The sequence below is a fragment of the Habropoda laboriosa genome, unplaced genomic scaffold (assembly GCF_001263275.1).
Source record: "Habropoda laboriosa isolate 0110345459 unplaced genomic scaffold, ASM126327v1 scaffold447, whole genome shotgun sequence".
NCBI lineage: Eukaryota > Metazoa > Arthropoda > Insecta > Hymenoptera > Apidae > Habropoda > Habropoda laboriosa.
The window spans coordinates 21,858-43,676 of record NW_017100624.1 but is presented as its reverse complement, the minus strand read 5'-3'; the positions used below and the strand labels follow the sequence as shown (position 1 = coordinate 43,676).

At 33.8% G+C, this 21,819-nt stretch overlaps 2 protein-coding genes across 2 annotated transcripts in view; both read right to left on the bottom strand.

The window, feature by feature from the left end:
- Nucleotides 1–17,973, bottom strand: part of LOC108576758 (protein pinocchio) — a 70,907-nt gene extending 52,934 nt beyond the window's left edge. The window contains exons 1-2 of the mRNA XM_017939817.1: nt 17,887–17,973; nt 14,705–14,885 (exon numbers count right to left, since the gene is read on the bottom strand). Coding sequence (XP_017795306.1) covers nt 14,705–14,849 — 145 coding nt within the window. The 5' untranslated portion in view covers nt 14,850–14,885; nt 17,887–17,973. The remainder of the gene's footprint in view (nt 1–14,704; nt 14,886–17,886) is intronic.
- Nucleotides 17,974–18,271: 298 nt separating this feature from the next.
- On the bottom strand, nt 18,272–20,729 carry LOC108576749 (female-specific protein transformer-like). Its single transcript, XM_017939805.1, has 7 exons — nt 20,635–20,729; nt 19,314–19,361; nt 19,050–19,232; nt 18,831–18,978; nt 18,577–18,759; nt 18,484–18,523; nt 18,272–18,372 (listed from the first exon to the last, which is right to left on the bottom strand). The coding sequence occupies exons 1-7, from the start codon at nt 20,655–20,657 to the stop codon at nt 18,272–18,274; spliced, it is 726 nt and encodes a 241-aa protein (XP_017795294.1). The 5' UTR covers nt 20,658–20,729.
- Between the last annotated feature and the right edge of the window lie 1,090 nt (nt 20,730–21,819).

Sequence of the window (21,819 nt, the reverse complement as noted above, 5' to 3'; positions counted from 1 at the left end):
TTAAGGCAAGGAAGAAAGCAAAAGAAACGTAATTACAGAGGCGCCGAGAACAAATCTATCGCGGCTGAAAGAATAGAAGGAAACGACACGTAGTAATCTTCCTCGCGATAAACGGAGATTAGAACAAGTCTAATTTTCATCGAAAACTTTGAATTGAACTGTTTATATTCTATTCGACGAACGTAGCAGAGGCCAACTATTAACGCTGTATTTTGCAACGACGGATGGATCAGTAATGATCTTTGTTGAGACACTTAAAAACCATGACGAGACAGTTGTTCGATCAGTTGATCGAGTCAAGTAACGTTCTGAACATCAAACTTTCCGAATGGATGGTTTCACAGTTAAATGATAATTAGGCGCAATTTTAATTAAGGAACGACGAGAATCAATTATCTAGATGGAAAGTAGCCTCGATATTTGGAATTTTTATTGGCATTCCGTAGAAAGGTGAACGCAATCGAAATATTGCTGCTTCAATTTCTTAAAACGATTCCTGTACGTTTGCAATGGTAAATATCATTTTTATGATTCTTCGAATTGCGCCTTTGAAATTGTCATTTGACACTTAAATAGTGTATTTTAGTGGTAAAATTGGACGATAGAATAATAACCATAAAACAGTACTCGATAAAAGTTTCAATTTAAACATTTATAACTTTGTTTTATGTGAGAGATAAAAATGAAAAATAAAATGAAGTCACATAAATAAAATTCTTTAAAAATTGCACAAACTAAATGACTTAAAGTTGAAGAATTATTAATTTCACAAAAATTGACTTTCCGAGGATATCTTACAACGTTAAAATGACTCAAACGACTTGAATCCTTTTGTGTAAAATTTCTGTTCGAGCACCACTTTCTGCTCGTACACCACGATACGCGAACATTAACAACGAGTATACAGAAATATTCTCCTAAACGTCGATAACAAGTATCAACTAGAACAACAGTTCCCAACTTCCAACGAGAAAACCGTTCAATTAATCCATCGTCAATTGATCCACAAAGGACAAACGGAATTTCCACTTGGAAACAAAGCCTCGCGATCTCGCTTCAACCAGAACACGTCCTTCCGCATTCGAGATTCTCTCCTTTCACCGACAAACTTACATTTCGTGAATCAATTCAGCCTCCCAAGTATGGAACCACCGCGGTCTCGACGTGTTTATTCAAATTTCCCCCAGACAAAAACAAAACGTATATCCACCTGCAAAAAGCTTCTACCGACGTCCAGAAAAGAAACGTTTCCGAGAAGTGTAGCCTCTCTGTCTCTCCCTGGCTCTCCCTCTCTCTCCTAAACGAGACTTTCAAGTACAGGTCGGCTTTACCTTTCCGCCACGCGGAAAACAACGTGACATCCGGGTAAGCGAATTCTAAACGCAGTCGAGGTGTTTCTCCGAGGTTGAACGCTACCAGACGTATCCTTCAGGGCCACGCTTATTTTAGGGAACTCGAGAGAGCGAGCGAGGAAGAGGGACGATCTTCGCCTTGAGCGGAGATCATTGCGTGTCTCGCGAGGCGAGTTAAGCGAACTTCGTAGCCAAAAATTTATATTTAGTCCGACATTATCTGATCACGAGATAACCCAGACGTGTTCCTGATAAATCGACCATTTCGCGGCGTGGATCGCGCGTCGCGACGAGGTATTACGACGCGCGATGAAAATCCAGTTCACTGAACTGTACCTGCTACTCCCAGCCACCATCTTTGACGTCAATGCAATTCTTTCAGATAATTTATTTCAACGAGAATATTTAACATGTAACTGTCGATGGTAATGAGAAAAGTATGATTTTTTTCGTGGAATTATGTCTCATTGGTTGGAAACAAGGTTGAATGGTACAAGTGTGTGTATGTAGTATTTTTATGGGGTTGTAGGGTGTGATTTAGGTGAAAAGAAAAGTGCGTTTGGGTTAACAAATGGAAAGTGATTTAAGTGCTTGGTGTTTCATTTTTCATACATAAAGTAGGTTTAATAAATTTTGTTAGACTGCCAGGTAACTTACACTAATTTCTTTTTTCATTTATGATAAACTTATTTGTTGATCTACTTTTACTGACGTAAAAGGTCTTCATTTCGTAATTATCTTTATAAATAAATTTCTACCTCAATTTAATAATTATCAACCGAATAGTTTATGGAGTTAATCGCTTTAGCTTCTAAATGGCTCGAATGTTTCTTCCGAATGGTGTCTTTTTTACAATGAGCGAGATTGGTAATTTTCTAGAAAGTACTGTCCGCCTTTTTCTATTTAATTTAACAGAGAATGGAACGAAACTTGAATTTTTCTTAAAATACACAATAAATCGTTAAATTCGTAAATTTAATTTTACAAAATAGCAGATAGGAGAATTTTACAATTTTGAAATAATCACTCAGCATCCTCGCTTCCTGTATTTCTACGATCTTGAAGAGCCTCTTGAGCTTAGAAACATTAGTCGAGCAAATATGAATACTTCTTCCAATAATGAACCATCTGAATAAACAACCTATCTACAAAAACAAACTTTGCAATATTCTTCTGCAGTCTATTTCAAGGATCTGGAGAAAAGTACTAAAAAAAAATAATATTCAAATTCTAAAATTTCCTACATATTTACTATTGGATTGGGACAGTGGATTGTTAATAAACCAATGTCTTTCTCAACTCTTAAATAAACTGTCTTTACTTAATTTGAGATTTACTGGAGAAAACGTCCCAACTATGCGAGTCATACAACAAGAACAAATAAACTGAAGTCAGGTGAGAAAAATATCAGCTCTCACTTTTTCGTAACAAAAGACCCTCTCTACGTGTTGATTCATTTTTGGACAAGTCGAGGACGCGTAATCTACAAATGAACTCTCTAACTTTAGAACTCTATATCGTTATGGTTGTCTCAACTAATAGAATGAATTTCTATCACGTGAGAAAATCAGTCCTGAAGACGGTGAAGCGAGCGTCTTGAAGCCACGCCCACCGCGCTCGGTGGGGGTGACTCCGCCCCTTTGGGTCTTTTCCTGGGCCTGCTCGCGTAGGGGTGGACAGGGATCGGCGGTACGACGCGTCCTCGCTCTTCGCGAGACCCTCGAAGCATACTTTTGCGAACGACGCTCAAATAATACAGACTTTGAATAACATATACCATTGTAAAAACGTAGACACGTTCAATTCATTTCACGCCCACCCTACTCCGAGTCAGAGTAGGCAATATTTATAAACGGTTAATCTTTCTTCGCCCTCTTAATTATCTTCCGTGTGACAACAAAGTTTCTTTTATATTAGTAAAAGATACCGAGATGGCCTGTTTCCAATAAACAGTCCTGCAATAACACTATCTCGGTGTTTGATACGGCAACGAAACACAGTTCATGAAACCTAGTCGCGGAAACGAAAATATCTTCGTTCGAATCTAAACAGAGCGAGAAAACGTTACACGCACATCTATTTTTCACTTTACCCTATCCAAAACTCACGCAGGTGACACATCTATCGATAATTCGCGTAATTTCTCGCCAACTTATTTTTCTGTAACATTCAGTTACACTTACGGCGCAAATTACGATTCAATCAGAAGACACAAGTTGCGTTTGTGATCAAACAACAATTATTTGTTTAAACTCCAACGTTTTCCATCTGTCGCGACATCGACTTGCACAGCTAAAAGGCTAACTTTAGCAGCTGTAATCTTTCAAGAGATCTTGAAACAACAACAAGCTGAAAAAGAAAGAAATACGACGAGACATGCGATCAAATATTAATACAGAGCTTTCCAAGTTACCTAATTAACATAAAAGATAGCAAGTAAATCGCTTTCGCGTAAGGAGAAAGGGGTGACATAACCTCGAAAATCGATCGTTCCGAACGATCGATGATATCGAAAGATTAACAGGTATTTTGGATTGATAAAAGAGATGTCGTCGTTCTTTCTTCTCCCGTGAAAGAGTTCACGAACTTACGCGTTCGGCTCTCGTCGCTTCAGCCTAATTAGTTTGGTAAACTGAAAATAAGCCGACGGTCTGGTCTATTTATAAACGCGACAGCCGTTTAGTGGCTAAATATAAGTTTAATTTATTAGCGTGTTATTAAAATCTGCATATGGAAGCACAACGAAGCTCCACTTTCAACAGATAGGAGTATTTGCACGTTCCACTTTTACGTCCTTAGTAGACTGCCGTTTTTAAGTATTGGGACACCCGTTATGTTTGTAAAGAAAGTACCTACATATATACATTTCTTCCGCGAAGTTGGTTGTTGGTTTTCGACGTTTTCCTCGTAGGTGGTAGATTTGTGGGAAAACTTGGAGAAGAGGAAGTTTCGCTATTCTTTTACGCATAATACGATGGTCTCAGTGGATTTTTCTAATTTTCTTTGGTGCACTTATTCGATTCAGAAAAGGAGATATATTACAATTGAGAGAATTTCGAGATTTTCCAGAGTTTCTACATTATTTTCTCTCGTGAAACTTAACTTCTATCTACGTTATTTTCTCTCGTGAAACTTATCTTTTTCCATACTTTTTATTGTATTTATTACGTTTACTATTTTTATTACATTTTTCATAGAAAATAGATAGGAAAATTCAGCAAACTACACTTGTATGATCTTAAAGTGACTTTGAAGTGAAAAATTTCATTTCGATCTCAAAGCGAAAGGTTTATTTCACTTAAAATTAGCATCAAATCTGTTTGTCCGTTAATTTACCGGCATGGACTGTTGTTATCCATTAGCCGAGGACCTACAGCTTAAGGTGGGTTCCGAACCACCGCCAAATCTGCGATTCACCGTGTTTGCAGAAATAATTCTCCGTTGCTCTTCATATTTGTTACAAATTCTCAAAGGTGTTGCCCTGGACTTCGAGACACCTTCGGAAACGGCAAGATAGCGACCGCCGCGCAACAGAAATAGTCTCTGAGAAATGTACACACTAGCATTCCTTTCATATCTCTCGTTCTGATACAGTTATTAATAATTGATTCAAAGCCACCGAGTTTCTATCGCGATATTTTCAAGCTGCCAGAAAAATGGCGAAAGCACTGAAAGTTTTAGTCGTGGAATTTCGAAAGGAAATTTGGAAGGAAGATTTTTGAAAGAAATTTGAAATTTAAAAAGACCCATATAGGTCTCTCTTTCAGAAAGCTTCTCAGTTTATCATGTTCATAGCTGAACAAAACCTTGAAATGTTTTGTAAACCTATTTCGACAATCAGATAACGACGAACCTTCTACCTTGGAAAACGTATTTAACCAAACATAAATTCGATTTTTCACGTTCAAGACCATTTCAAATTTGCCAAAAAAAATTACAAAAATCTGAGGAACCAAACCACACAAATCTGACATTTGCATATTTAATAATTTCGAGTACCGAAGAGGAAAAGTGATTGAAATTTAAATAAAAAATGTAATTTTTTCCCCACAGGAGCCTGAAAAACATGACGTCCAGATTTGTGCAACCCAAATTTCTAAATTTGCAATTTTTCCCGCGATCGCAGAATACTCGACAAAGCTATATACAGCAAAGAGATTAAGTCTCACGGGAGAAAACAATGCAGATACTCTGAATATCTCGAAATACACAACCTTGAGTGAAAAGTGTTCTCTCAATTATTAATGCACGCCCTTTCCGAACCGAACAATTCCACAAAAGATAATTTTATCCGACTCCGAAAAGCAGCGGAGATATTTTAGGTGCTAGAGATAAATCGATTATGCTGTGTATTATCGTCTTGTAGTACACTCTGGTAGAAACGAAAATAACTAAAGTCCTAAATGAAACGGGAAATTAGGTGTAAAAGTTATACAATATGAAACTCGATAGTCGGTGGGTAAGCTCTCTTTGCAATGAGATGTATAAATAGTGGTGGTATTATGTAATTGTAGAGAAACATAGGATTTTTGGCACTGAATAATTATTGTCATTATCGCTTTAAACACGTTTCACATTTTATACTCTATTTGTAACACGTGTGTTACCTTCTGATTTAACGTTGTTCAATTTCTTTCTTTCCCTTTTTTCTCAAATACTGCATAATACACGAAAGTAACGATGCACGAAAGAAATTTAGCAAGTCACGTTATGCTCATTTTACACTTTACGTAATATTCTACATTACATCGTTCATTTTTCGATTGTGCAACATTATTATAAATTCAGTCTCGTCGTGTATTCAGAATTATTTATGAAATGATAAAATTCTAAAACAGGCACAGACTTTCCTCGATGATAAACTGAAATGAAAATTTAGTCAAATCTGCCGAAGCAAAAAAAGAACAAAGTTGAAAAATACAACAGTGCGATATGCTATTTTTAAGCTTTCTGTGATATGAACAAATAAGTTACATAAGTAACGTCACATTTGTATAATAGAAATATGAAAAACACGAAATGTTTATTATTATCCTAACTGTGACTTATAAATGCGTTATTCGAAATTTTTGAATTTATGACAGTGGTTGGAAAGATAGCGATACTCCTCAGGATTAAGAAAAACGCCTGGCTCAATTTTTTCCGGCTAATAAAAAAGTCGCCGATGTTGAAACAAGTCGGCAAAAGTGTTCGTACACTATGGCATATAACTTTGAATGTTGTAAACATTTCAAGTTTTAATTAACAATTTTATGCAGCCAAATGGTGAATAAAGGTGTATAAAAAGCGCCAACATCGTAACTTTCTTTATCGCTTAGAAAAAAAATCACGAAGTCGGTTGAAAAATTGGTCGTCCGAACTCTAAACGATTTCAATTTCACGTTTAAACTGCGTAATTTATATTTGCATGTTTACCGGACAGAAGGACACGGTATTTCGAACATTTTTGGACTTTAGAATTGTTCAACTTTCCTCGACAATAGCTCGAAGAGTAAAAGTAAAAGAGCATCGAGTTTTTATGGGAGAAGAGAAGCAGGTTTGCGTTAGCAGAAACGAACGAAAATATCTGCAGCCATTGAATGGTGGCTGCTGCTTTCAGTTGAAAGACGATTCTTCTCCGGCACACAAAGGAAAATTTCGTACAATGAAAAAAGCAAGTTCTTTCGGGTTTCGCGATTGTTTTCCTCGTTCTTTATTTACACCTTCGACACGTTCGAGTTAAATTAAACAAATAATACCCAACTCGAAGATATCTTCTTCTTTAGTTTACAAATTTTTCTCCCGATTAAAAATATATTACTCGCTAAACATTTCGCCTTCGAACGTGCTTAAAGGAACGACAAATACAACGAACGAAACATTTTGGTTGAAATATATTCAGAAATTTCACAGAGCAGTGTATGAATGTGGTTAATTTTGATACGCGACGATGCAACGCTTCGTATCAACGTTGCGTATCAATTTTAAGCGGCAAGCGTTGCATTGTTACTTATCAAAGTGTGATTAACTTTGATACGCGATAATGCAACGCTTCGTATCACCGTTGCGTATCAATTCTGACGGACAAGCGTTACATCGTTGCGTATCAAAATGTGATTAATTTTGATTCGCGAGGGTGCAACGCTTCGTATCACCGTTGCGTATCAATTTCGACGAGCAAGCGTTGCATCGTTGCGTATCAAAATACGATTAACCTTGATACGCAACGATGCAACGCTTGCCGCATAAAATTGATACGCAACGGTGATATGATACGCAACAAACGGCTATGCACCTATCTAACGTAAATTTGAAATACTCCAGATTGTCCGTACGACGTACAGACTAAACGGTCAAAGGGTTAACCGCGCGTTTGAAGTTCGAGGACTGATCTATCGTCGACTGGAACTAAATCGCTTCACTTAAGAAGTAACACATGTCAATCACGTGAATATATTCAACGTTCACTGAGCACTGTTCAGGTTATGACCCTCGTCAGAGGGAACGATAGACACTTGCTCACTTCCTTCGTATAAGGAAATAGCCTATTCCCATGTACGTATGTATGCGTGCTAATTTCAATTTAATAGAGGGAGGGGGCTATCGCTAAAATACAACGAACCAAACGAAGCGACCGTAGAATCGTTCCTCCTCATTCACAAGTAAATATATCACGAATTCACGTGAACCTCAACGTGAATAAAGGAATTCATTCAAGAAACACGATTCTAGCTTATTGTCACATTTCTATACCAGACTTTTAATATACACTGACAAAGGAACACGTATTGAACTGATAATCGCTGATTTTCGTGAAATTTTGGTATACAGTAGTTTTCAAAAAAACATATTCGACGCGTATTTTTTTAAATCGGCAATTTTCCACGGCGGAGGGGTGAAAATCACCCTTAAAATTGGAGGTAGTAGTTCAACATCTCAGAAAATTATTTTTCGTGTCGTTTTAATAAATGATACAAATCCACCAGAAAATGAATGAAAAATTTGAGTACCGAATGGTTATGTTGAACGTGATCATAAAATTCTCTACGAAAGATCGTTTATTTTTGCAAATTGAAACAATTGAAGCGATAACGCTGTGCTATACATAATGATAAAAGTAATCGACGCTTTGTAATCAATAATAAATATATTTTTTTTAAACGTTTCATTCGAGTAGTAAAAAGGAGACAAAGATCATTGAACGACGATAAACAACGCTGAATTCCACAGTTGATTGTGTTTTACAACGCATTGAACATCAACGAAAGAAAGCCAAAAGTGTAAGTCTCTGCTTGGGAAATTGTAACAAGAACTTAATGCGAGCAAAATTTAATAGTGCAAGAAGTAAAAGCGTATCAATGAATTTAGAAACCTTCTTAGGTTACAAAAACGGAACATTTCAGTGTATTTTAATGGCGTTACGTTTTTTGTTCGTAAAATGGAAGGAAATTTAGGAATAATAATGTGATCGCGATTTGTGCAGAAGTCTGTGAGAAAGCGATGAAAATTGTACAACTTAACAAAGGAAGCTCGCCGTCTAGAAAATACCAAGAAATTTGAAACTTTGCAGAAATGTAGTTCAATTGGAGCTAATAACGAAACCATAATGAAACGCTCCTGGGTGTGAAAACACCTTAAAAAAATGCCGAGTTTCCATATTATCGCGAATATTCATAAAACCTGTATTATGAAGCTAAAGAATTTTTGAGACATTTTTGTTTTTTTTTTCCCCGAAAAATTCAGAACGATGAGAGGAAATTTAAAAAGTTTTCGACAAATTCTGTAACACCATAAATTAAGCACATCAAAAACCACACACCTTTGAATTTAATTTTTTTCCTTATTTTGCATAGTTTTGTAAAAATTCAGGATAATATGCAAACTCACTATTTTCTTTTCAGAAACTATTTTCACCCCTAGGAGAGTTTCATTGCCGAAAGAAAGAATAGTTTCCCAATTAGCGTCGTTTCAACTGCATCTCTGCAAAGTTTCAAATTTTTCGGGGAATTTTCAAAAATTCAAATGTAAATTTGAAGCGCGATTAAGCTGTTTTTCCTTTTTTTTTTTTTTTTTTCGAAATACTACAATGTTCAAAGTTTTATACGTAGTATATTATAATAATACGTACGGTATTGAAACGAAACGCGTTACTCAGATTCCTTTTCATTTGCTTCTCTTTTCTCTTGCGAAGGAAAGATAGTGCACGTGGTCCAGCACAGACAGTTTTATCCGACATCGGACCACGCGTCACGTGTACAAATTATCACTAAAACTTGAGTTTGTTATGAAAATTAAGAGCACATTTCCGAATATTCGCGAGATTGATGAACGGGTTACATCATTCATAATAATCAACACGAACATCGGTCATGATACGTCGAAATTCTAATTGCGACGAATTCAGAAATATCAATGTGTAAAGTAGTCGTAAAGATATACCTAAGTTTTTTTCCCTGTTTTTAATTTATTTTTATTTTGTCCATTGCGCAACGTATATGTATACATAATCGAGAAGAGAACAATTGCAGAATTGATTTTAGAGAATCACGTGTATTAGGAGTGATAACTGAATGAAACAGAGAATTATTTGGAAGTTTTTATCAATTTGTCGAAGTAACAGCTTATAAATGAAAAATTAAGGACTGAAAGAACAGTTGCGACCAATTCTACAAAACACGCTGATAATAACTGAACAAATCCATTTAAAACAAAAAAAAGAAAAGCCCAAAAATTTTTTTAATACATATTTTATTATCGTTAATTAATATTTCTACTATTGTTCGATAAGAAAAATAAAACGTTGTTAGTATCGTGTTTGTACCAACAGTCAAGTACTGCTGGTATACTAAAACTGACCGCGTTATATCATAAGTACCTCATCCTTTTTGAAAACATAATCCTCCAAGACCATCAATCAAGAGATACACATTTTCTCAACGCGAAAGTGTTCCATACTGGCAGATACGAAGCTTGACAATGATACACTGAATTGCGACAAAGGTCCCAGTATCTCTACAGACTTTGAAGCCGCAAAAAGAATTGTGTAAATGCAACCAGCCGTTTAAAGGTCGCCACGTTTCGCGCCATAACTTCCTTAATCAAAACGCAATTATTTCTGTCTGCGTTTCAATCAATTCCAACGGTAGTTCGCCAATAAGAACATCGCTGTGATATCATGGCGAACATATTTCGCTATTTTTCGCTTTTTTCGCATTTTTTATGGCTACTTCGAGAAATTCGAGAAATTGACGTCATTACGAACGACGAGAATTTGACTAGAATCCCAGTAAAATTCTAGTATGGGTATTAAAAAAATAATACTTCTTCGAAAAATACGTTTAAAGTTTAAAGAAAAATTCTAAAAATTACTATTTTTCAAGAGTTCAAGAAACAACGATTTTTCGGTCTCTAAACGTGAATTTGACCGGCCGCCATTTTGTTATCCTTTGGTATTTTTCAATCAGAGCGGAGGATGCGCCACCTTGATAAATACATAATCGGTCTGTCGCGGCATTTTTGTTTTAGATACAATGCCAGAGCCGAGGAATCTTGCACACTGGAAACCCCCTTTTTTCGAACAAGGGTACACGTCACGTAAAAGCTATACTAAATTTTACCATAAAAAAAAAATTAACGCACAGTGTAAGGTACGTGTAACAATCGTTCCAAATTTCATTTCAATAGCTCTGGTAGTTTTCTTGCAAAAATTTCCCAAAAAAGCAACTACTTTTCGGCCGTTTAAAAGTGAAAGTCTCCTTAAACTAGACGAACTAAAATAGCGGTGTGCTAATTAAATAGAAACATAACAGACGGGATTATATAGAACATTACCCTTTATCGTTATTGATAAGTGAAATAAGTAAGAATTATTCGCAACCAAGAAGATGCTACTATCGTTATCGTAAACGAATGGCCTGAGGATTGCAGCTAGGTTCAAAGATCGTGTTGCTGTATGCAGGGGGTCTTGATAAACTCCATGACCCCCAATCGCGGAAAATTTCTTAACTATTATAAATTTACCAGTCAGATGGGTTTGCACAATAACGTATGGTTATTCAGAGAGAGAGAGAGAGAGCTTTACAATATGTATACCTACTGACCGTGTATTGTAAATTAGTGAACCTATTGCTGCTGTACTAACAATTATCACATTATATTATAAATGATAATAGCACTATAGCTCCTCCATCAAGTATACCTAAAAATTACTCAATATCAATTGAGCTTTCTAGTTCGTAAAAAAGTCAGCTCCTCTCAGACTTCAATTTGCATACCCTAACCTTAAACTATAAGATTAAAATTTCGAACTTAGAGGAAGAACACTAAATTTATATAAATTTTTGAGTAATCCAATGAAGAAATATAGGTTATTGTGTGAAATAACTAACATCTGTTACAAGTTTGTTTTTGAAATAATATTAAGAAGAGGGAAACAATATTTTTCTCGTATTTCAAAATTAAATAAGGCACGCTTGTGGTGTGTAAATTGAAAGAATGTTTTCGTTTATTTAATAATAGAATATCAAATCAAGAAAATACTAACTACAAAGTCAACAAATACCATGTTTCTATAAATTTTATTATTTTTTACCTTAAAGTTTGTATTGAAATTCGTTTATGAAACTTTTCTGGGAATGTGCAAATAAAGTATCCACATACTCTTATGCTTCTTCTAAAGAAAACAAACTGTATTGTTTCTAAAAGGAAAACAATTTATCAGAAATAAAAAATATGAAATACAAAAAGTTAAAAAAATTTAAAGATGAAAGAAATGAACAAGAAACTAACACAACTGCCACACTTTATTCAATAGTATTTTAACTCCATCTAGTATTTCTCACGACAACAAAATCGTTGATAATGAAGAACGCTGCTATAGCGACAGAAGATAATAAAAAATTTGATATTCACCGCCAACATTCGAACAAAATATTACAAAAGATCTTCAGTAAAAACTTTTACAAATTTTCTAGTAAATGAAAAGCTATTTAATTCAATATTAGAAAATTCTAAAATGTAATGTGTAATTGAATTTTTTGTACGTGAAAGGGTCAAAGACATTTCAATGTCACCACCTTTTTTCGTATGAAATTATATATTTTTTAATACACGTAAGTATAATCCACATCAAGATGAATTCGTCGATTACAGTCACTCAAGATCAATCATGGTCACAGGTGAAGAAAAAGTCGTTATATCTTTCGTGGAACGGATTAGTGCCAATTTCCAACGTAAGAAGAAAATCAAATACCGACATGTAACAGGTCACTGTCACTAGACACACGATGCAATGGGATATCAACTGCAGGCTGAACAAAGGGGAATTGTTATCTAAGCGATTAGCGCACGCGCTAAACGCAGAGTGCGATCGACTGCGCGCACAACGGAACACCGACTGACCAACAGAGCTGATTCTCAGGAAGAAAGCTGATACTCACGTGGATCCAATTTTGTCCGTGTATCGAGTTCCCGCCACATGGACTGTGCATGCGCCGCGTCTCGCATAATAATAGACTCGTAGATCGAGATAAGCGTGCTGTTACATATGCGTTCCACGTGTATTCGCGAATCGAACGATCGTGTATTATTGTGCACTACGATTTTTTTCGATCCCTAATATACCGTAGCCGATTAGAACGCTCATATTTACGACATAATATAAACACTGTTACACCAGGTGCTGTATCCTTGAGCTGAACTAGCTTCTAAATGATGCAGTTAGGAATTCTGAGATTACTTTTCGAATGGAATGGATTACACAAAGTGACAGAAAAGTAACACAACCTAAACTGAGAAATTTTATTACGAAATTTCTACCGTAATTCAACGAGCTTTCTTTATATCCAATCGTAATTTTATCGAGATTACAATGCTTTCCTAAAAACATTATTGTCGATCAATTCTACAGGTATGAAACGATGAAATATGAAAATATGAAATAATACAACGATTATATCTCGTTACATAACCTCGCACCTTTTTATGTCTAACCTTAAATGTAAATTTTGAAATATACGAAACCTTTTTTCATATAACGAGGTGTTGGGTAAAAAAAGAAGAGTCATTAAAACGATGCGCTATGACGTCAGTATAAGTACAAGATATGTGGTCATCTAACGTAATAAGATCGTACCATATGTGATAAAATGTCAGCTGGCGGCTAGCAATATGATATGGTTTCGGGCTGTATAATATCCGTGTTTCGAGCTCACGAAATTCTCAGGGTCAGCATATATTTTCGCACTCCTTCCGTGTTTGAGCGGAATATACCGTACGATATGAATAACTGATAATGAAGATTCATCCTTGGCAATTAATCGTTAAGTGATTGTTTTTTTCAACAGAAGTTTTGTTCGTTCAAAGTTTAATGAAATTGACTTGAATCATATATACATATATATACTATAATAATGATGCAACATAATAATTTACTTAATTAGTTAATTAGAAACAAAATATGCAATACCATTAATTTCTAATTAAGATTAAAAATTAAAAATTAAATGCTATTCATTTCTAATTAAGATTTATAAGGATTGTAATATAGTTCGATCTACAATGATCCAAAATTAGCATAGTTAACTTAATTTTCCACTGGAACATTTCAATATTTCATTTATCATACATCGTTAATTAATTTCAGACGTAATGGAAACGCATCAAACACTGCGATGGTCATCGATTGTTTCGCATTATTGCTTCACTGATGTCATCGAACACCGGTTATAAGATACGCTGGAATTTTCATGGAAAATTTCACGTACGACTACCAACGCACGTACCGTTGATACCTTTTATTCTCTATGATCTGACACGTAATTATTAGGATATTTTGAAAGTTCCCGCGCTTTTAAGCGGTTCATTCGAAAAATAGGATAAAAATAAAATTTTAGAATACGATTATAAACGGCATAATTCGAACGTGTGCAAAATATGAGCGAAATCATGTCAAAATCCTTGAACCTGATGCTCAGCAACGCTGACAATCGTTGACCGCGTGTTGAGTTCACTCAAACACGCTTTTTACGATGCCTGAGTTTTTTCCTAGACAATAAAACGACATCTTTCATACATGCCAAAATGTAAATTTCTGGCTACTTTTGAAGAAATAAGAGAGAATAGAGGGAAAAAAATAACAAATTTAAATTAATTTTGTTTAATTTAAATTTCAACTGATCTATTTTCGTAACATCGTAACGATGTTGCGCCTAGGGCCTCGAAAAGTATAAACACGGCCCTGATTATATTCCAAAACAATAGAAATTTTAAGATACATTTTTTTTTCATTTTTCATTCACTTACATATATGCTTCTTATTACTTGTATATATGTATTTATCTATAGTTAACTGTACCAGAAGTGAATGTACTCACGTTTATTGACGTCGAAGGTGATGTCGGTGAATTGTACGCTACGAAGGACATTACGAGCAATAGTACGAGGATTCGACGGGGCAAAGTCCGGGTCATCGATATCGAAGGACACGCTTTCCTCGAATTCTGTCATGGTACTCTCCATAGTTTCGAAAAACACGCAACGAGTCGATCTTCAGCACTGGAACATTTCCCACATCCAAAACAGTTGAAAGTATCATTGCAAAATATAGAGTGAATAATAAGTGGACGTTAATATTTGTCGCTTCGTTATACAGATTGCAATAATACGACAACGCGCTAAGTTCAACTGGACAAGTTCATCGAGAGCTATGCTAAAATACGCTGTAAATTGTAACTTGTGAATATTGATAATTATTTATGCAAACTGATCGATGTCAATGTCCAAAAGTTCCTACGGAAGTAGCATTTCTTTCTGTATTTGCGATTGTTATTTTTTTAATAAGACGTGCTTCATTCACAGAGCGTGATTTTATAGAGTAATTATATCATTCTGCATCTTCCACATCACCTTATCGTATTAAATGAACTCAATTTTGAATTATTTTTAACGCGTGGTGAATTAAAAAACTTTGACGTAATTGAATATATCAGTTGTATATTAAACATTTCGAAGCACCGAATATAACCTAAAAGTTTCTTAATAATTAACATTCTACACAAAAAGTGATAAATATAACGTTACATTATTACACGATTTTTTTCCATTATGCTAAAAATTTATTTCGAAACATTCTTTTGTACTGAAATTTGGTCTAAACTACATTTTATAATCACCGTTGACCGTATAAAAAGGAGGTGGAGACCTACTTGGAATCGAATGTGTTACTTATATAAAAAGTTCGCAATTATTGAAAACTCAAGTGTTAATTGTATACGTTGTATTATTTTATCTGTTATTTATCACGTACTATGCTACATACAATTAACTGTATATGTTACATTTTTTCCAAAGGAAAACCAAAAACGTAAGTGTACGAAAACTTGTAACATAATAAATTAGTACTTACATACAGCACACATTACACGCGTATTGTATGGTTAAAGTAATCTTGTTTTTAATCTTGAAATTGTAGGTTGAGGTTACAGTCGCAGACAGTCTGCCAAGTGTCTCATTTAAATGAATGGAAAAATCAAATTTATTTATTCATTTATTCACATCTTATTTTATACCGATTGTGTACTTTATTGTTTTGTAATAAGTTAATGTGAAAATAAAGTGGACCTTCTAAATATTTTTTAATTAATGGTACTATCTTCACTTTTCAAATGAATATAGTCACAAAATAGAAATGATTACAGTTTAATAATTTAAAAGATTTTAATGATTGAAATATTCTACGTTAAAATGCATACACGTATATCATGAATAATAACACGAGGTCAGTCCACAGAGCAGGTAGATAGCTTATATTATTAAATACTTTTTTTTAATTTAAATATTACTAAGTATCGTTACAATACCGTGTATTTCTACTCTAATCGATATTTCGCTTGAAACAGAAAACTCGGTAATAAACTTTTATTCGAGGATTTGTATGTATTCGTAACACCACAATTACAGGACAACATATTTTGTAACGAATTACACATAACCTATTAGAAGAATGTCCAAAGAAGATTCTTAGGAATTTCGTAGGATTGAAAGAATCAATAAACAGAAATAAAGAAAAAGGACAGAAATGGTAATGAGAAGGAAAAAGCTCAAAGGTGAAAGATGAGAAACTGGAAGGGATGATACGAAGCAAAATAAAATTGTATCTGTGAAAGAGAGAAAGGGAAAAGAAAAAGAACAGAATAATGCGTTTGCGTTCGCGTGATGGCACGTGTTTGCATTTCTCTATGTACACAAAAAAACCAATAATATCGATAAATTTGATAAAACACAACCATAGATAAAACACAAATACCGAAACCACAATTATAGATAAAACACAACAAAATAGCACTACACTGTTACAGTAATTGCGCCTTTTTTAAAATCATATACGACGCGCATACAATTCTTCAATTACTGCGCACATACGTCATAATTCTAGATTCCATGTGCACATAAAAACCGATGAATCGACAGATAATGTCGATACCTATAATATCGATAGATTTGTAGATAAAACACAATAAAAAGAGCACTTCAATTCTGTGATAATTTACCCTTTTTCAACATAATTATTTCTCGAATTATTACACATATGTACGTGACATAATTCTAGATTTCATATGCAAACTCGAAAGTAACTATTAACCTTTCCTTCAGGAATCTAACAATTTCTAATTTACTTTTTAAAAGACTATCTTTATATTACAAACGAACAATGAAATTGGTAAAGTTAAAATCATTATTAAGACTAAAATGTCAACATTAAATAACTTAAATTCAAGTTTGTTTAAACAAACCTTATCTTTTGATTATTCAAATTTTTTTAAGCATAAAGCAGTGAATGGTGTTAAACGTATACGTTAAACAAAAAAAAATAATTAATTCTAACTCTTTCGCCTTGATCTGCGTTGAGAAACACGTTCGATGGCAGATGCAGGTAGTGACAGTTACTACGCATCAAAGAAAATAAAATACAATCAAAGCTACAGGGACACGGCAAAAGGCTTAAGGTTAAAAACTTTTGTAATCTCGTGACAAGTTAGTTGTCTGCTTACATACATCTACAATGTCATTGGTGCAATAGAAAAAGGTAAAAACGAACGGGTATTCATAAAACACTTCGTAAAAATGTCAAGTAATCGCAAACTATTAAATTAAAACCTATATCACATAACCAAATTTTTTCACAACTGGAGTGTGTACTAAATAAACAATTCAGTATACACGAAATTTTTAAACATCATAAGATAATATCTTTAAACTATAAATTAGTAAAACAGTAAAACAAATGTTATACAAAAAGTAAGTTTTATACTAATACTTCGTATTTGTAAATTATACTAAATTGACATGTGTTAATGTCACAATTTTATGTCTGTTCATGAATAATTTATGAATTAACTCATTAATTCGATCATTCATCATTTCTGCATATAAATATGAAACTAATAAATAACGGTTATTTCAAATTATTTTAGAAGAAAAACTAGTAATCTGGGTGTCGAATTGAAGTACGTATAAAATCTTTATTATGATAAGAGATTCATATATAAACTCGTACCTATTTTATAATTTTTACAACGTGTTAATTTCACGGATTTTACAATTCGTGAACACTAAAGCTTTGAATACTTCCGCGATAGAACGTACGACGCAACCTCTACAATCCGCACGTACCGGTGGCTGGTGGTCGACTGACAACTTAGAACACTATCACGCGGGAAATTCGTTACACGCATTCTTCTAACTATTCCTGGAGAGAAACATCCTTACCTGTTGCTAACTGCCATTGCGCTATCAAATTCAATGATATACTGCTCAGATAGCACACGACGTGTTAGAGATAATGCAAATAAAAAAAAAAGTATAAAACATTTTAATCAAATTTTGCAAAATTATCTTTGAACGTTAAATACAGTTTAAATAGTAATTGAAACGTAAAAAAATCATACACCTTTAAAATTACAAGTACATATAGGATTCCTATAATGTAACATTTCAGTTAAAAAGTATACATTTGTATAACTCATACATTCATAAAATGTATCTGAAATTAAGCACATCCTTTTATAATACTTATCCGAATATTTAATTTTTGCAAAAAGTCGACTAATATTTAGTGCGTTAAGTATTATACATATATGTATTGTACACTTACACTTGCCAAAAATCGTTTTATGAATACCTTGGTCCAAATCCTGTACAAAAAATAAATAATAGTGTCATAATAATGACATATCATACACGTTACAAATTTATAAATATACATACTAGGATTTAGGGGTGGAGGCAATCTATACATATCTGGAGAAATAAATCGTGGTGGAAATAGTCTCAATGGACCCATCATAGAAGGATGTCTATTACCACCTAAAGGAACCTGTCCCCGAATTGGAACCAAGGGTCCGACCATTACTGGTCCTGGAGCAAAATTCTGATAGTCAATAAATGAAAATTAATGTCATCATAAAATTAGAATATTTTATGCGAACATTAAATACTCACTCCATAATAAATAGGAACAGGAATTTGTTCGATATAGGGTGCGGGTCGTAGTCTACGTTCTCTAGATCTATCTCTTTCTTTCCTTTCTCGAGATCGCTCTCTTGGCCTCTCTCTATACTCTCGATACGATTTGTCATAACTAAACGATCTATTTTTTCGACAATATTTGTATAATTTACTTTTGAAGAAATGTAATATTTCATATACTTTACGATATACCTGTGATGAGAATCTCTCTCCCATTTCCTTTGTTCTCTCTCCCTCGAACGTGGATGACCAGAACGACTTTTTCTTTTTCGTATATGTTGCTCTTCTACGTCTCGAGGTTCAGCCTGTCGTCGCCCCTTTTCTACGTAACATTCTTTGTACTCTCTACTTCTATCTTTACTGCGATCTCTTTCTCTAAATATGTTACGTAAGAATTTATAGGAGGGAAATTGAAAAACTGCATAAATATATGAAATTGCAATAAACAATTTATACCTGTTGGTTCTATACATTTCTTTATTACCACGTTCCAGATGTTCATATCTAAAAGAGAATAATTCATTTTAAAAAATCACGTTTATTAATTTTTTTTTTTTTGTATTACGTTGCAAAGTAAATAAAGGAAATGGAGGTTAACGTTTCTCGTTTCATTATACAAAATGAAAATAAATACTAACACAATAAGTTCAAATGGACAAGTTCATCAACAATTATGGTAAAATATGCTTTATATGGTAACTTGTGAATATTGTTAATTATTTATACAAGGTAGTCGATGTCCAATGTTCAAAAGTTCAAACAAAGTAGCATTCCTTTTGTCTTTGCGTTTATTATTATTTCTTAAGGACAAGTGTTTTGTTCACAATGTGTGATTTGGTAGCATAACCACATACACTATAGGGCAAATTCCATTGGTTTACAATTTGCTTAAATGAACGTAAAAATCGAATTTATTTAATCATTTGTTCACACCTTACTTTACACCGATTGTATACTTTAATTTTATAATGAATTAATGTGACAATAAAGTTGACCTTCTAAATATTTTTTGATTAATGCCATTGCCTTCACTTTTGAAATGGTTAGTCACAAAATAGAAATGATAGAAATGGTTACAGAGTTTATTAAATTAAACTATTTTGAAAGAAGAAACATTTGGAAGGTTCGTTAGATTAAAATATTCTACGTTGAAATGCAGCATACATGTGTGTATATCATGAATAATGACGTGAAGTGAGTCCACAGAGCGGTCGATAACTTATTTTATTACCTCTCTTTTAAATTGAATACTACTATAGTAAGAAAGAAAAAGCTGAAATATGAAAAACGGAAAAGAATGATATGAAGCAAAATGTATCTGTTGGAGAGACAAAGAGAAAAGGAAAAAGAATAATGTATTTGCGCACGCGTGTTAACAGCACGCGATCGCGTTTCTTCATGTGCACATAAAAACTGATGAATCGACAGATAATGTCGATACCGATAGTATCGATAGATTTGTAGATTAAACAAAATAACGAGAGTACTTCAATGCTGTGATAATTTACCTTTTTTTAAAATCATACACAACATAATTATTTCTCGAATTATTGCACATACGTGACATAATTCTAGATTTCATATGCAAACTCAAAAGGAATTATTAATCTTTCAAACTTTTTAAACAAAACACAGTGTGTAGTATAAAACGCACGCTAGAAACAATAAAAAAACAATCGATTCTGACTCTTTCACCTTGATCTATGTTGAGTAACACGTTTGATGATATATACAGGTAAGTACTTACTAACTACTTCGCATCAGAGAAAATACTCACAATAATCGGAGCTGCGGGAACATGGCAAGTCTTATGTTGCAACGTAATATATTTAAACCTTAATTATTCACGATACGCCGCTGCTCGATCCGATAATACTCTATGGACGGAGCTAATTGAAATTATGAATTTGTGAAAACAAGAAAGCCTAATGTATCCCGTATGTATAATGTTAGTAATTGTTCGCAACTCTGAATGATTTGATGCTTGAATTAATGTTATGTTTATGTGTTACTGATTGATTGATACTGATATCTTATTGTATTGCTAGCCTTATTTTATATGTAATCGTCAAAGGTGGGCGATAATATGATGAACGATGAATGTTTCTTTGCCCTTGGGCAGCCCTCCCTGGTTCGCGATTATACCACCCACTTTAAGAATTTCCAGTTGGTAAGGTAGTGGTATATATGCTCCGTAGCAGTGGATTCAAGGGGGAATGGTTTCGTTGGCAAATGACTTCGAAGTGCGGATAGTCTGCTGTAGTTATGAAATGATTTTTAGACGTAGACTACTAACTTAGATACTCGACTGAAGCTGGAACAATGTGTTAATTGAAATTCTCAAAAATAGCGAAACAAGGCGTCTGCATCAGAAACCCCAAAAATTTGAATTAAATAAACAATTGAAGGTTAAAAACTTTTGCAATTTTGTGTCACGTTAGATATCCACTACACATCTACACTGTTATTGGTGAAATAGAAAATGGTGAAAACAAACGTATGAAATACATACAAAAACTTTATTATGATAAGTGGTGGTTCATATATAAATTCATACATATTTTATAGTTTTTTCAATCTGTTAATTTCACGTAAATTTTACGATTTGTGAGCACTAAATTTTTGAATACTTCCGCCATAAAACGAACGACGCATCTACTTACAGCCCGCACATACCGGTGGCAGATGGTCGACTGAAAACTTATTACATTATCCTGCAAACAATTTGACATACGCATTCATCTTTCTATGAGCGTTTTTAATTAGTTGAGTGATGTAATCAAAATCCATCTATATGATCCAAAAATATGTTCATATATATTTTATTTAGGCACATATTTACATGAAGCCTATTAACTAATTTAATTTCAAATACTTTTACTATTGTAAACATAAAAAATGAAGTTACCAAGCTTGTTCTAAACATTTCATATATTTAGTGTTTCATAACTGCCAATTTATA

Excerpts from the sequence above, each read along its gene's own strand:
- LOC108576749 (XM_017939805.1), bottom strand. The coding sequence starts at position 20,657 with ATGTTCCCGCAGCTCCGATTATT. Across the intron at positions 19,362-20,634 it reads TTCCCGCAGCTCCGATTATT|ATATGAACATCTGGAACGTG; the intron begins GTGAGTATTTTC and ends ATTCTCTTTTAG. Across the intron at positions 18,373-18,483 it reads TAAAACGATTTTTGGCAAGT|ATACATTTTATGAATGTATG; the intron begins GTAAGTGTACAA and ends GCTTAATTTCAG.